Source organism: Coregonus clupeaformis, chromosome 11 (assembly GCF_020615455.1).
Source record: "Coregonus clupeaformis isolate EN_2021a chromosome 11, ASM2061545v1, whole genome shotgun sequence".
Classification (NCBI taxonomy): Eukaryota; Metazoa; Chordata; class Actinopteri; order Salmoniformes; family Salmonidae; genus Coregonus; species Coregonus clupeaformis.
The window spans coordinates 32,518,577-32,534,518 of NC_059202.1; the positions used below are offsets into that span (position 1 = coordinate 32,518,577).

Here is a 15,942-nt window from a genome sequence, read left to right on the forward strand (position 1 = left end):
GCTGCTGTATGCCACCACTACCACCATCAGTAAACTGCCTGGAGAGTCCAGCTGAAAGTTTCATCTTGGACAATAATGTGGATAACTGTGGTCCAGGGACATTTTACTACAACATACATTATTATTAAATGGGGAAGTGTATTTATTTTAGTATTTGTGGGTCCAAAAATATATTTCATTTTATTGGCATTTACCCAACTGTCATTTGTCTTATTTAGCCAACCACCTTTTCGATGATAGTTCTATAGACCAACCATAACTAAAATGTTTGACAATTATGGGCATAGCTATAGCAGATTCTTGTCAGGAAGTCTTGCATCAGTGGCTAAATCTACACATATTCTAGAAGCTGTTCAGGCACTACATGAAATATGAAAGGCAGCCACTGATTCATCAAGCAACAGAACATTTATTAATTTTTAAGGACAAAAATTGCAATTGGGCAAAAACAAGTCTGGATTTATTTACTTCTGATAAGTGAAAAAGGCCATTCCAGTCAGTCACAAACACACCTCAGTCCTCTGAGCAGCACCCACCTTTCAGCATTCACAGGCCATTTCTTTTTACTTCTCTACACAAGTCAAAGGGCTGAATGAAGTGGAGCTGTTCCCAGAAATCTGACAAACCAAGCACACAAAGCCAGCTGGGTTCAATACAAAGTCTGCACCACAGCAGACCTTGTTAAAACAGACCCACTACTGTGGTGGGCAGATAGAGTGACAACTGGAACGAAAGTCTGACAATACTGTTTTGTTCTCAACATGTATTCTGATATAGGATTATTTGGCTTGGCCGGGATCACAGTTATGAAAACAAAAACTTGTTCCTCAATTCATCCCCATGAGAGAAACTAGGTTTACAGAGGAAAGAGGTGGTAAAATAAACCTTGCCTACCCCTTCAGGGAACTGGTGTTTCACCCACACAAACATATACCCACAGCCTGTGACAAACTGAAGAATGGGTACCTGGCACTGAACTTAAGGGGACGGTTACAGAGTGTAGACTAGTTCAGAGTGATTGAAAATTGACATTATAATTGCAGAAAATCTTTCCTCATGAACATGATTAATTCATGACTCTTGTAATAAAAATAAACTATAGAAGATATCCATTTGTTAAACTATCCTTTAGTGAAAGGAGAATGTCCACAAGTATTATGGCTGCTGTTCACAAGGTCTGCAAACCAAACCTGTCCGTGAGGTGTTGTCACAAAAGTTTGTGTGTCATCGTGCCACACATGCTCTTACAGCCTCGGCCACTACCGTTAACACCTTCCCTGCCATATGTTTTGGCTTTGCTAAGGTGTGGCTGGCAGAGTAGGATGATGTTCATATACGAGCTCTTTCCCTCTGTAGTCTGGAATTGTAGGCACGGGACACAGTATTCCATGCATCCATATATCGATCCATGCACATTGCGATGCATTTCTGCAATAAACACAAAAATATCAGTCAGCATTACCACTGCAAAATATTTGCATTTTCACATTTCCAACATACCGGATGTCTCAAATGACAACGTCACTGATTCAAGTTAGGGGTCACAATCAACCACTTCATATTCATATCCCATCATAATAATCTGCAAATAAAATACAGTGGCATACCTGTTCAGAGTTATCCAACGTGCCTCCTGGTTTGCCTATGCATTTCTTGAAGCATTTGTCTGTCATCCTCTACAAAAGAGGAGAAAGATAAGATTTAACCCATCATCACTCACCTCAGGCAACACGACCTCTGACAGGCAATTTAGCTAACTGCATTGATAATAGGCCTGGCCTACAGACCAAATATGCCGTTTGAAGTTAACTATATGTTGGAAATATGAATGTAATAAAATATTTACATGGCTTGCTAAGAAAAAACACCATTCATTCATTGACAGGCTAAGATAGCTAGTTAGCTAACCAACGTTAGCCAGCTTGTAGCTATAAGGCCTATTGAACTAGCTAGCTTGCTAACTAGTTGTATGGTGGTAGTAACTTATTGCTTTCACATTAGCTACCTTTAGCTATTTCAACTTGCTACTCAACAATTAGCTAACCAGTCAGCTAGCTGTCAGCTGTCTACAATGAATGTAGCTAGCTAGCATAGCAAATTACCTGCAAGAGCTCTTGCGCATTAGCCACCGCAATCTGGACCTTTACTTGCTCCATGATTGTGCCGGTATCCATTTTACCGGACCCAGCACCTGATGAAAAATCGGAACCAAATCCATCCATATCTATTTGTGATAGTTAATATTAACTTTAAGAAATGAAACTGTACCTAGCCAACTACACGTGTAGCTCCTGCAACCACTTCGACAAGTTGCCCTTGAAACGAGATAATTCGACAACGTGACTTCCTGTAATTGTGATTCCAACATGGGAGACGTAGTTTTCAGTTTCCTGGCTAGTTCAGGTCACTAAAAGTTGTATATCAAGTATGAACTTTTTGTCTTGATTCATTCATTGAAAATTTTTTTTTAAACACATAATCTCCCTGAATTGTGTTTTAGCCCATTTCAACGTTTTTGAGACATATGGGTGTGTGGTGTGCTATATTCCAACACATAGATTTGACTGACACTATGTTATGCATTATGCAACTATTTCACACCATCTTCCAGCATACTGCCAGACTGGTCTACATATATATATATATATATATAGGCTTGTTTGAGAGGGAAGCTAAAAATACAGTTTTGCTGATCAGTTGTATGTGGGCCAGAGTATGTGAGTGCAAGGAGCTGAGCATTCCCAATTTGACTGGAGCATGGAGCGAGTCATGGAGTTTGCAAAATATTTTCATAAAGAAATTGATAAACACACAGGTGCAAAATCAAGATGACTTACAAAGATGAGGACCAAGAGCAAGAGAGGAAAAGCGGTGATAGTGTCCACAACTAAAGAATCATTGTGGAATCTGAAAAAAGACACTTATCCCGAAAGCATGATGGTGTACTTACTACCTGCACATGCTAAAATAAAGGAACAAGGTGGGTAGATCACTAAGTGTGTCATTGTAGCAAAGTATTTATAAACAAAAAATCAAAATCGCTTAAAAAGTTGTTTATTTTTGTTCTATTATCTATACAATAGGCCATAATTGATTTTGGCCCAATAGGCCTGGTATATTCCCACTTTCAAGGAGCTTTCCGTTTTGATTGGGTTATTTTGCCTAAAAACCTTTAGGCCTACCTATATTTTTTTTTTTAACAACTCTGCATCTCTGCCCAGCCTGGCAAAAGTGGCCAAAAGGGTGTTTAGCATCCCCAGTGGCTCTGCAAGCGCGGAGGATATGATCCGCTACTGGCCTGCTCTCCAGGCACCATCGCATGAGCCCGAAGCCACAGCTTGGCCAAACTCATGTTTCTAAAAATGAATTCAAAAAGGCACTGAGCCTAATAAAGCATTTTTCATTTAATTTGTATTTAATTCTAAGTCACAGCATATATGCGCAGTTTATAGACTATAATGATTTAATATAATTAAATGTTGTTTAAAATGCTGAGCCCTTTATGTCCCTACCAGCCTATTGTGTCGTACTCGCAAATGCTTCACAATGTATTTCTTTGTAGACGATAGCCTTGAAATAATATAAATAATATAGCCTAAAATCAATCATTTTCGTTCCTTCTTTCTATAGGCTCCTGACCTATTTTGTGTGTTTATATGCTGTTTAATATGACATGTAGCCTATTTGAAATGATGAGTGCTTCTTACATTCACCTTTCATGTTTATTAAAATACTTTCCATTAAAATCATATGGTTTGGTTCAACACTTCAAAACCAAAAATGGTAGGTCCAGGTAGTAACAGCAATAGAAGGGTTAGGGTTACAAAACAGGGTAACTGTGTGCGCTTTAGGACCATGCGGACGCCTCTGAGCGGTCGGGTAGGCTGTTTGGAGTGTTTAACCCACTGTCCCCCACACTTCTAAAACCAAAGTTGCACCCCTGTCAAAACCATAATGTATCATGGGTAAATTGTGACTGTTCTACAAATTATAATGAGTAGATATTTATGATGCAAGGTTCTTTGTAGGTCAGTCAGAAATCCCCATGATTAAGTAGAACAGAATAAAATGTTCAGCCTTACAGACAAAGACTTGTATATCTGTTATTGAGAGCAATAGTAATGGCCCCTTTTTGTAGGCACTAACTCTGCCATGGTTTCCATGGTTCGTTAGACAAAGCCTATGAGGAAATTAAAGGGAAAATTAGTGAGTGATGAGGTGTTTCAGACATAATTATCCACCATATCAGTATTTTTTTTATTTTTGCGCTGGGAGAGTTCAACCAATGTCGTCATTGATTGATTGAGTCTGCTGTCTGATCTAAAAATGAATGGAGTCATGTTTTGTAGCAATTATTGTGGCCTTTGTGTTTCGCCGTTGCACGATCACGCTAGCAGTGAGTATATATGGTTGTCCTTGTTCAATAGAGACATTGGACTTGTCTCAACGATGTTCCTATCTACCTCGACATTGCAGGATATCTATATAGATAGACTCAATTTCCCTAGCTTTGTAAAGGCTACAGCCTGACAGGAGCCCTACTTCCTTGTCCAATTGTGTTCGCACACTTCCCACCCTCGAAGGCAGTCTTTTTAAATCAGGGCGCACTAATTTCTACAGGTTCACAGGAGCTACAGTGCCTTCAAGAAGTATTCACACCCCTGTCTTTTTCCACATTTTGTTCTGTTATTTAGTTTTTTTTGTCACTGACCTACACACATTACCCCATATTATCAAAGCAGAATTATGTTTTTCCAAATGTCGGATTTCCTCCAATTTCATGTCGCACTCTTCAATCGTCCTTTCAAGATCAGCATGCTGGTCCTTGTCGAGCTTGACCTCTTCATCTCCCTTAGTTCCCGCTTCAGCCAGTAGGCCAGCCGCGTAGTCATCATTTGAATCACCGACACTTCTAGCCAGGGAACTGAGCTTGCTGAACTCCTCTTGTAGTTCATGCTTAATCATACCAGCTGCAGCTTTACTCAGGTAGTTCGCTTGTCTGGTGAAAGCAGATTTGGCTAAGGTCCGCTCTTGCTTCAGTTGCTTGACTGTTTTCCCAAAAGTTTCCTTGGCCATGGTGTAGAGTTTTACAGGCAATTCTTCCTTTGCGTCGACAGCTTGACTTCAGCCCTTTGATCCTCGTCCTCACTGCCACGCTGGTTATCAACTGTCAAGTTCTGCGTGATTTCTGGCTGACCACAGCTCTGCCCAAACTTGAAAACGGCTTTATCCTTGATGAACGCAAAGGACAACTCAAAACTGTTCACTTTATGATTTTTTATTGTCACAAAGATGGAACAGAATAGGTTGATAACCTTCAAACCACACAAACAAAACCCCATGGATTAGTTACAAATAACTCTCAATTCCACTTTCTCAAAAATAAGCATAAACTAATGTTACTGAATCCTCAAACCTAACCAAACAATCATTTCATCATTTAGATTAACCTAGGATCATTGCAAGTTAATAATTAAATATCAATATCCTAATTAAACATTTAACAATACACATGATTATAGTAACGTTACTGTCAAGTACTACGTTCACATAATGAAGTCTTCACTATTTAATTTAATTAATAATTGTATTGTATGTTACAACCAAACAAAAGGGCATATAGAAGCATTAATTCACAACACATTCTGTCCTACCAGTTGCGTCTTTGGATGATCAGGAGCTGTGGTCATTGGTATCTCTTCTCAGGAATGAGTGAGAGCCAAGTAAGCTTTTACCAAACATTTCGATGCCATGCACATGCACTGCTTGTGGGTGCGCAGGATAATATGGTCCCCAGAGCACTTCCTGGTGGTTGGTTTCAACAGCTCCGGTTGCATGGTTGCCCCCTGCAGGTTGGGAGTGCTTTGAGCACCCTGGGTGGATTTAGGCTTGAGTGCTCGGTATAGCTTGTAGTCAGGAATTGACACAACACAAATTAATAACAAAATCAATACCTCAATAAGTATTCAACCGCTTTGCAAAACTTTCAAAAAACTAGTTTTCACTTTGTCATTATGGGGTCTTGGGTGTAGATGGGTGAGATTATTATTATTTTTAATCCATTTTGAATTCAGGCTGTAACACAACAAAATGTGGAATAAATCAAGAGGTATGAAAATAAAAATAAAATGTATGCACTCACTAACTGTAAGTCGCTCTGGATAAGAGCGTCTGCTAAATGACTAAAATGTTAATGTAAATGTATGAATACTTTCTGAATGCACTGTATGTTACGGTGCACTGTCTATCCGAGATGGCTAAATAATTACAATGGCTGCTTCTGGTTAACAGACATGGTTGCCCTGTTCCTAGCTCCCAGCCAACTTTGCACTATTTCGTTTTTTGTTGTTGTTATTTTTTACATTATTTGCTCAGAACGTTTGTTGCATTATTACCTACAGCCAAAATTTACTTTTGGATATTAGATCGGTCACTCACCAGCATTTCGACCAGAAATTAGACTTTCCTGAATTGGAAACTGTATTCTATTCAATGCTCATCCTATATAACTACTGATCTACACACCTTTTCTATTCATATACTGCCCATAATAATAATCATTAATAATAATTTATAAAATGTCTATAGCGCTTTTCATAAGAATCTCAAATCGCTTCAAAAGCAAAAAAGAACAAGCAATACATCATCATGAATAGCCTAACTATAGTTAGGTCAACCAATAGAGGCAAAGTCTTTGAGTGCATGCATCCTCTAAAGATGGGGAGGGACAGTTCATGGCTTGATCAGAGGAATGTGGTCAGGGAGATGGTTGATGACAAGTCTAGTGACGATCATGTAGAGGGCTACTCTGGGAACCAGCCTGAGTCATATAGCTACTGGACTTCTTCACAATGTGTAGCACCCACTTGGGCGATGCCTCAGCAGCTCTGGGTGCCAGAAAGCTCACCACACACAGTTCAGAGTAGTAGCCAGTCGTCCTCACTATGAGCCCTCTGCCTCAGCTCTGCATTACATTACTGCATCTCCCATTCCTCTCAAGCTTCAGGTGACTCCTCAATTAATTTGAAGATCAGGAACTAGTAGCCAGGTGAAACAAAAAAGCTGGTACAGTGTCCAAATGCATCATAAATTTTTAAATAATTGCCAGCTAGCTAGCCAAGCCAAAAAGAGTTGACGTGCCTGTCCATCTGCAAATCTGTGGGTCAAAACCACCAGAAATATGCAATAAAACTCAATGTTATCAAAAACAAAACAGCTGATTAAAAAAAATAAAAAATACACACAATTAAAAGCACATACAAATAATTGTATATGTACAGTACATATTCTGGACTCTGACTGCTCTTTCTAATATTTCTATATATTTCTTAAAGCTACAATATGTAACTTTTTGGATGACCTGACCAAATTCACATAGAAATGTGAGTTATAGATCTGTCACTCTCATTGAAAGCAAGTCTAAGAAGCAGTAGATCTGTTCAATGTGCAATATTTCTATGCTTCCCGTTCTTAAGTGTCATTTTTGCCTGTTTTACTTTCGGTTTTGTACACCAGGTTCAAACAGCTGAAAATAAAGTTTTTGGGTTATTGAAAATATATTTCACAGCGGTTGCGATGGTACAATGATTCTCTACACTCGGAGTGCTTGTTTTGTCAAATAAACTGAAATTAGGCTATTAGAATTTTAGCAACCAGGAAATGGTGGAGCGATTCCTGCATATTGCACTTTTAATTCCTTTCTTTAATTTTTTTGGGATTTGCAGTGTATTGTTTTGTATTTTTAGGTATTGCTGCATCGTTGGAGCTAGTAACAGAAGAGGAATGTCTGTGCTGCATCAAATTAGATCGCGGACCGTTCTTACTGGAGAGGTCCACTACAGATCGTGTGTCTGTGACAGAACATTGAAGTTTCGACGCACATATGGATAGAGGTGTGCTGGAGACGTTCTTCAGAACCTCCAAGATCAACTGGACCAGCATGGCAAATGAGTTAGTTGTTTTGCTGTCAGTAGCTAGCTAGCAATATAAACTCACTTTTCACACGAGGCAGTGTTGTTCAGTGCAGTATAATTTTGTGATCGATTCAGCCATAACAGGGCTTGCTAGTACCACTGCAAGCCAAGCTAGCCAAGTTGAGCTAGCTAGCTTTGTTTGCTATACCAAAACTGTACTGTAGCCTAACGTTATGGCTAGCTAACGTTAGCAGTATATCTGTTGCCTAGCTAGCCTCAGTGCATCTTATTAGGAGCAAAACTGGATAAATGTTTTGATGATGATGAAGAGTAAATAAATGACTTTTGCTTTATTAGTCTTTGAGCAACTATACATGTGTGTTTTAGCTAGCTAGCTAACGTGTGTGTCTGTGAGATGTGTAATATTCTGCATCGTGCTGCTACGGTAAGAATATTTGTTTGTATTTGGTATTTTATTAGGATCCCCATTAGCTGTTGCAAAAGCAGCAGCTACTCTTCCTGGGGTCCACACAAAACATGACATAATACAGAACATTAATAGACAAGAACAGCACTACATCAATTAAAATATAAATATAAAAAGGCACACGTGGCCTACATATCAATACCAATACATACACAAGCTATCTATGTCAAATAGGGGAGAAGCGTTGTGCCGTGAGGTGTTGCTTTATCTGTTTTTTGAAACCAGGCTTGCTGTTCATTTGAGCAATATGAGATAGAACAGAGTTCCATGCAATAATGGCTCTATATAATACTGTACGCTTTCTTCAATTTGTTCTGGATTTGGGGACTGTGAAAAGACCCCTGGTGGCATGTCTGGTGGGGTAAGTGTGTGTGTGTGTGTTACAGCTGTGTGTAAGTTGACTATGCAAACAATTTTGGATTTTCAATACATTGTTTCTTATAAGAAGAAGTGATGAAGTATAGATGGTACACAACGATTGCCCATGAAAGTCTAATAGCGTTTTTGACACTCTCTTAAAGACAATACCGCTTGGTGGCCTACAGATTATTTTTGGAGTTTGTTCAATGTGGGGAGAAGCTAGGCACAGGACACCAAATCCCCTTGCATGTGGGTGTTGTTTGGGCCATTCAAGCAATTTATCCCTCACACGATGGACAGTATGTTGGATACAAATAAATTGATGACTCAAGAGGAGAAAGGTCCATAACAATTATCTCCCCTTGCATCAAAGCGACACCGAACACCTCACTGCACCCACCATATGCAAATATTCCCTTTGTAGAACAGTAGTATTTATTATAGGCGTTAGTAGTATATTTTTCTTCTACGGTATAAATGTCATACATTGCCATAACTGTTCCTGCATACTGCTGTGTAAACTCACCTCGGTCTCCAGAGCAAATAAACTCGGTCTTGAATACAATCTGTCTATTTATTTGCTACATTGACAGACTAATCTACTGTTTTATTGAAACATGCTTACTTAAAATCTAAATTGTACTCATCACATGCGCCGAATACAACAGGTGTAGACTTACCTTGAAATGCTTACTTAGAATCCCTTAACCAACAAGGCAGCTTTAAGGAAATAGAGTTAAGAAAATATGTACAAAAGAAACTAAAGTTAAAAAAGTAACACAATAAAAGAACAATAACGAGGCTATATCCAGGGGGTACCGGTACAGAGTCAATGTGCGGGGGTACAGGTTAGTCGAGGTAATTTGTACATGTAGGTAGGGATAAAGTGACTATGCATAGATAATATACAGAAAGTAGCAGCAGTGTAAAAATAAATCAGGGTGGCCATTTGATTAATTGTTCAGCAGTCTTATGGCTTAGGGGTAGAAGCTGTTGAGGAGCCTTTTGGACCTAGACTTGGCGCTCCGGTACCGCTTACTGTGCGGTAGCAGAGAGAACAGTCTATGACTTGGGTGACTGGAGTCTTTGACAATTTTTTGGATCTTCTTCTGACACCACCTAGTATAGAGGTCCTGGATGGCAGGAAGCTTGGCCCCAGTGACGTACTGGGCTGTGCACACTACCCTCTGTAGCGCCTTACGGTCGGATGCCGAGCAGTTGCCATACCAGGCGGTGATTCAACCAGTCAGGATGCTTTCAATTGTGCAGCTGTAGAACCTTTTGAGGACCTGGGGACCAATGCCAAATCTTTTCAGTCTCGAGGGGGAATAGGCGTTGTCGTGTCTTCTTCACAACTGGTGTGTTTGAACCATGATAGTTTGTTGGTGATGTGGACACCAAGGAACTTGAAGCTCTCGATCCGCTCCACTACCGCCCCGTTGATGTGAAAGGGGGCGTGTTCGGCCCTCCTTTTCCTGTAGTCCACGATCAGCTCCTTTGTCTTGCTCATGTTGAGGGAGCGTTTGTTGTCCTGGCACCACACTTGCCAACAAATAAAAGTTTAAATGATACACCAACTCCCTGCATCATTTGTTTTAGCAGTAAGATTGTAGCTAGTTACTTCCAAATACATTTCATGAATATCACAATGAATTGATCCAGAAGTCAACACTTTATTGGTTTCTGATGCAGCTGGAATAATTGAGTCACTTGTCAGTACACTTAAAAAAATATATAATATATAACATTTTATCAAACTCTTTACGTACATACACTATATATACAAAAGTATGTGGACACCCCTTCAAATTAGTGGATTCGGCTATTTCAGCCACAGCCATTGCTGACAGGTGTTTAAAATTGAGCACATAGCCACGCAATCTCCATAGACATACATTGGCAGTAGAATGGCCTTAATGATGAGCTCAGTGACTTTCAATGTGGCACCGTCATAGAATGCCACCTTTCCAACAAGTCAGTTAGTCAAATTTCTGCCCTGCTAGAGCTGTCCCAATCAACTGTAAGTGCTGTTATTGTGAAGTGGAAAGGTCTAGGAGCAACAACGGCTCAGCAACGAAGTGGTAGGCCACAAAAGCTCACAGAACGGGACCGTCGAGGGCTGAGGCACATAGCGCGTAAAAATCGTCTGTCCTCGGTTGCAATACTCACTACCGAGTTCCAAACTGCCTCGTCAGTGCAATACGTTTTTGTCGGGAGCTTCATGAAATGGGTTTCCATGGCCAAGAAGCCGCACACAAGCCTGAGATCACCATGCACAATGCCAAGAGTCAGCTGGAGTGGTGTAAAGCTCGCCGCCATTGGACTCTGGATCAGTGGAAAAGCGTTCTCTGGAGTGATTTATATATTTGTATTTATTGTGGATCCCCATTAGTTGCTAACAAGGCAGCAGATACTCTTCATGGGGTCCAGCAAAATTAAGGCAGTTATAAAAAAAAAATTATTACAATACATTCATAACAGATTTCACAACATATTAAGTGTGTGCCCTCAGGCCTCTACTCTACTACCCCATATCTATAACACAAAATCCATGTGTGTATAGTGCGTATGTTATCGTGTGTTTGTATGCATGTGTATGTTTGTGTTGCGTCACAGTCCCTGCTGTTCCATAAGGTGTATTTCTATCTGTTTTTTTAAATCTAATTTTCCTGCTGGCATGAGTTACTTGATGTGGAATAGAGTTCCATGTAGTCAAGGCTCTATGTAGTACTGTTCGCCTCCCATAGATTGTGCTGGACTTGGGGACTGAGAAGAGACCTCTGGTGGCATGTCTTGTGGGGTATGCATGGGTGTTCGAGCTGTGTGCCAGTAGTTCAAACAGACAGCTCAGTGCATTCAACATGTCAATACCTCTCACAAATACAAGTAGTGATGAAGTCAATCTCTCCTCCGCTTTGAGCCAGGAGAGATTGACATGCATATTATTAATGTTAGCTCTCCATGTACATCCAAGGGCCAGCTGTGCTGCCCTGTTCTGAGCCAATTACAAAGTCCCTCTTTGTGGCACCTGACCACATGACTGAAAAGTAGTCCAGGTGTGACAAAACTAGGGCCTGTAGGCCCTGCCTTGTTGATAATGCTGTTAAGAATGCAGAGCAGCGCTTTATTATAGACAGACTTCTCCCCATCCTAGCTACTGTTGTATCAATATGTTTTGACCATGACTGTTTACAATACAGGGTCACTCCAAGCAGTTTAGTCACCTCAACTTGCTCAATTTCCACATTATTTTTTGCAAGATTTAGTTGAGGTTTAGGGTTTACTGAATGATTTGTCCCAAATACAATGCTTTTAGTTTTGAAACATTTAGGACTAACTTATTCCTTGCCACCCATTCTGAAATTAACTGCAGCTCTTTTTAAAGTGTTGCAGTCATTTCAGTCGCTGTAGTAGCTGACGTGTATAGTTGAGTCATCCTCATACATAGACACGCTGGCTTTACTCAAAGCCAGTGGCATGTCGTTAGTAAAGATGGAAAAAAGCAAGGGGCCTAGACAGCTGCCCTGGGGAATTCCTGATTCTACCTGGACTATGTTGGAGAGGCTTCCATTAAAGAACACCCTCTGTGTTCTGTTAGACAGGTAACTCTTTATCCACAATATAGCAGGTGGTGTAAAGCCCTAACACATACGTTTTTCCAGCAGCAGACTATAATCGATAATGTCAAAAGCCGCACTGAAGTCTAACAAAACAGCCCCCACAATATTTTTATCATAAATTTCTCTCAGCCATATGAAGCCCATAGAAATGCATTGGGCTTTCTTTGACGAGTGAGCCCTCTCGCGTCGCCTCTTCCTCTCTGCCTTAGTCCTGCTTGCAACCAAAGTCTTTCAAGATATGTTCGCCCTCTGGTTGGTAGTCATCGGAACAATTTAGTCCTTTTTGAACAGACTAAGGGCGATGTATCTATACTGAACAAAAATATAAAAACGCAACATGCAACAATTTCAAAGACTTTACTGAGTTACAGTTCATATTAGGAAATCAGTCAATTGAAATAAATTCATTAGGCCCCAATCTATGGATTTCACATGACTGGGAATACAGATATGCATCCGTTGGTCACAGACACCTTTTAAAAAAAAGGTAGGGCCGTGGATCAGAAAACCAGTCAATATCTGGTGTGACAACCATTTGCCGCATGCAGCGTGACATCTCCTTCGCATAGAGTTGATCAGGAGGTTGATTGTGGTTTGTGGAATGTTGTCCCACTCCTCAGGAACTGGAACACGTTGTCGTACACATATATCCAGAGCATCCCAAACATGCTCAATGGGTGACATGTCTGTTGAGTATGAAGGCCATGGAAGAACTGGGACATTTTCAGCTTCCATGAATTGTGTACAGATCCTTGCGACATGGGGCCATGCATTATCATGCTGAAACATGAGGTGATGGCTGCGGATGAATGGCACATCAATGTGCTTCAGGATCTCATCACGGTACCTCTGTGCATTCAAATTGCCATCGTTAAAATGCAATTGTTTTGTTGTACTTAGCTTATGCCTGCCCATACCATAACCCCACCGCCACCATGGGGCACTCTGTTCACAACATTGACATCAGCAAACCGCTTGCCCACATGGGGCCAAACACGTGGTCTGAGGTTGTGAAGCCGGTTGGACGTACTGCCAAATTCTCAGCCTAGCAACTCAAACATTTCCTGCGCCAGCAAGGCCTTTTTCGTTGTAAAGACTTTGGCAACTTGTAGTTTATTAGAGGGGAGCTACAGGTCTCCGGTGCTTTGCACGGGTACCGGTGGATGTACAGTAAGTGCAAAGAAAGGGGGTTGCACGTACGGAAAGAAGACGACTAATTCTATCCACACTTGACTTGACCCAACTGACAGAGATTCGAAGGAGTAGAAGACTTACAAGGGGCCCAACTTCGTGTGGCATGTCGATTCCTATGATAAATTGAAGCCATTTGGGATCTGCATTAACAGTGCCATCGACAGGTTCTCAAGAAAAATACTCTGGCTAAACGCATACAACCCCAGCAGCGACCCCAAAGTTATCGGTGGCTATTTCCTTGATACGGTTGGGGAAGTGGGGGCTGTGCCCGCATTGTAAGAGCAGACATGGGGACAGAGAACAGTCGTGTCCGGGACATGCAACGGTACCTACGACGCAATGATGATGCATATGGGGGTGAGAGAAGCTTCACATACCGTCGATCCACCAGCAATCAGATAATCTTAAACTGGTGGGGGTTTCTGCATAAAGAGTGTTGATTTTTGGCTTGAGCACCTCCATAGACTGAAAGATGAAGGTGATTTTGACAGGGACTTCTTGGACAAGAACCTAATGCTGTTCTGTTTCCTGGGCTTCGTGCAGGTGTGTGCCACACTGTACTGCACTTGGCTATGTGAATGAACTTTCTACTTCCGTGTCCATGTACCTGACCAATACTGCAATTACAAGCATATTTTGTAGCGTATCCGAAAACGAGGACAGAATGTAACTCTTAATAATCTGTTTTATTTCCCTATGACTTCCCATTTCTAACTGCAATTGAATTGCATGCTGTTTGGAGCAGACAAGTGTCCAACTTCAATCAATAGACCCCCAGTCATATAGGCCTATCAGTGTATTATCTATGGCCTGTAGCGGAAACCAAAAGATCTGGAGCAGTAGTTGCAATAATCTTTAAGTGTATTCACTATTTTACAATTCTAAAGTTCAGGGGAATGGGAACAATAACATTGGAAACATAGCAGTCTCGCCTATGAAGCCTTCCACATGCCAACACACTAGCAATGCAAACCCCAACGAGCCACAGGTTTAGTCTTCTCATGAGCTCTGAGTTGAGCGGAGGCATTGCCCCCGGTGCCCCTTTCTTAATATTTTTATTTGTGTGTATTGCTAGGTATTACTGCACTGTTGGAGCTACAAACACAAGCATTTCGCTGCATCTGCGTTAAAATCTGCAAATATCTGTACACGATCAATATATTTATATTTGATGGGTCGCTGTCCAGCAAATGGTGGTGCTGAAATCACAGAGGTAGCCCTCCTATGTTTATTTGGCACTGATTTGTGCCACTGTTCATGGTCCTGAATCAATACGTATCTGCTGTTTTAATAGGCACATCTTGGAGTTCATGGGGCTTCTCAAACTTACCTATATTTTTTCCCTTACTTTGGCACTTGACATAGCTTGTGATGAGGATGTGTACACCCTGTGCGCCTACATTATGGCAGAGAACAATCTTGCTGTTAATGCGGATGCACACATGGCCCTTGACCTCTACCTCACGCTAAGGGAAGAGCTGTTAGTACTTTTAAACCCCTGAGAGTCCATGGTGGTATGCTTGACTGAGACTGTAGGCCTATTTCATTCTCCCTCTACCACTCATATACTAGGTATTTACAAGTCATTATTTGAGAATTAATGGATAGGAATTGTGCCTGTAAGTAACAGTATACTTTTACATTTTCAGACAAAATATAAGCAATGTTGACTTTTGTTATCAATGACCCTTTTATTTCATGAACATGTAAACTCAAACTTTGGACTCAAACGCATGGAGTTTTTACAAACTAGGCTACTCCCGAGTGGGGAGAGTGCGCACTGTGGAACCGCGGCTTTAAAAATAAGTGAAAACAGAGCCCTTACGCTAATTATTGATAGTGGTTTGGCAAATGTAGATGCGCAAGAAACCTCAGTCTCTTCTTTCAGATGGTCCATAAAAATCTAAACATCTGGGCTGTATGCGATTTGAAATTATGATTTAATAAAGTTGAATTTTTGTTAAGAAAACTAAAACAGAAGATGCTTCCTGACTCCATGTAGACCGAAATTAGGGTTGAGGTAGCCTGGTGGAACAAGACATACATGTATACTGCTCCCCAATAACGTAACCATCATCCTCCCTACTAATTTTTGCCAATTCAACCACTAATGCTACATGATTGATTTGAGCAAGTTCATTGTGTGTGTGAGAAAATGTCTCACTTATATTTAAATTATGTCCATCACCCACACCTTGGAATCCAGGACCTGTGTGAATTCCTGTGGCATCTTAAGGAATGATGTGTAGGTGTTGGGGATCTCCAAAACACATCCGCAGGTGTGTGTTTGGGGGCTTCTCACTAAGTCACTCTTGGGCTCAACAAAGCGTATGTGAATGGCTGAAGACACTTTCTTATACAGGTGCAG

General features: G+C 40.9%; 1 protein-coding gene across 1 annotated transcript; it reads right to left on the reverse strand.

The window, feature by feature from the left end:
- Positions 1-389: 389 nt before the first annotated feature.
- Positions 390-2,345, reverse strand: LOC121576798 (mitochondrial import inner membrane translocase subunit Tim13). Its single transcript, XM_041890275.2, has 3 exons — positions 2,103-2,345; positions 1,608-1,676; positions 390-1,428 (listed from the first exon to the last, which is right to left on the reverse strand). Exons 1-3 carry the CDS (start codon positions 2,220-2,222, stop codon positions 1,330-1,332), a joined length of 288 nt encoding a protein of 95 aa, XP_041746209.1. The 5' UTR covers positions 2,223-2,345; the 3' UTR covers positions 390-1,329.
- Between the last annotated feature and the right edge of the window lie 13,597 nt (positions 2,346-15,942).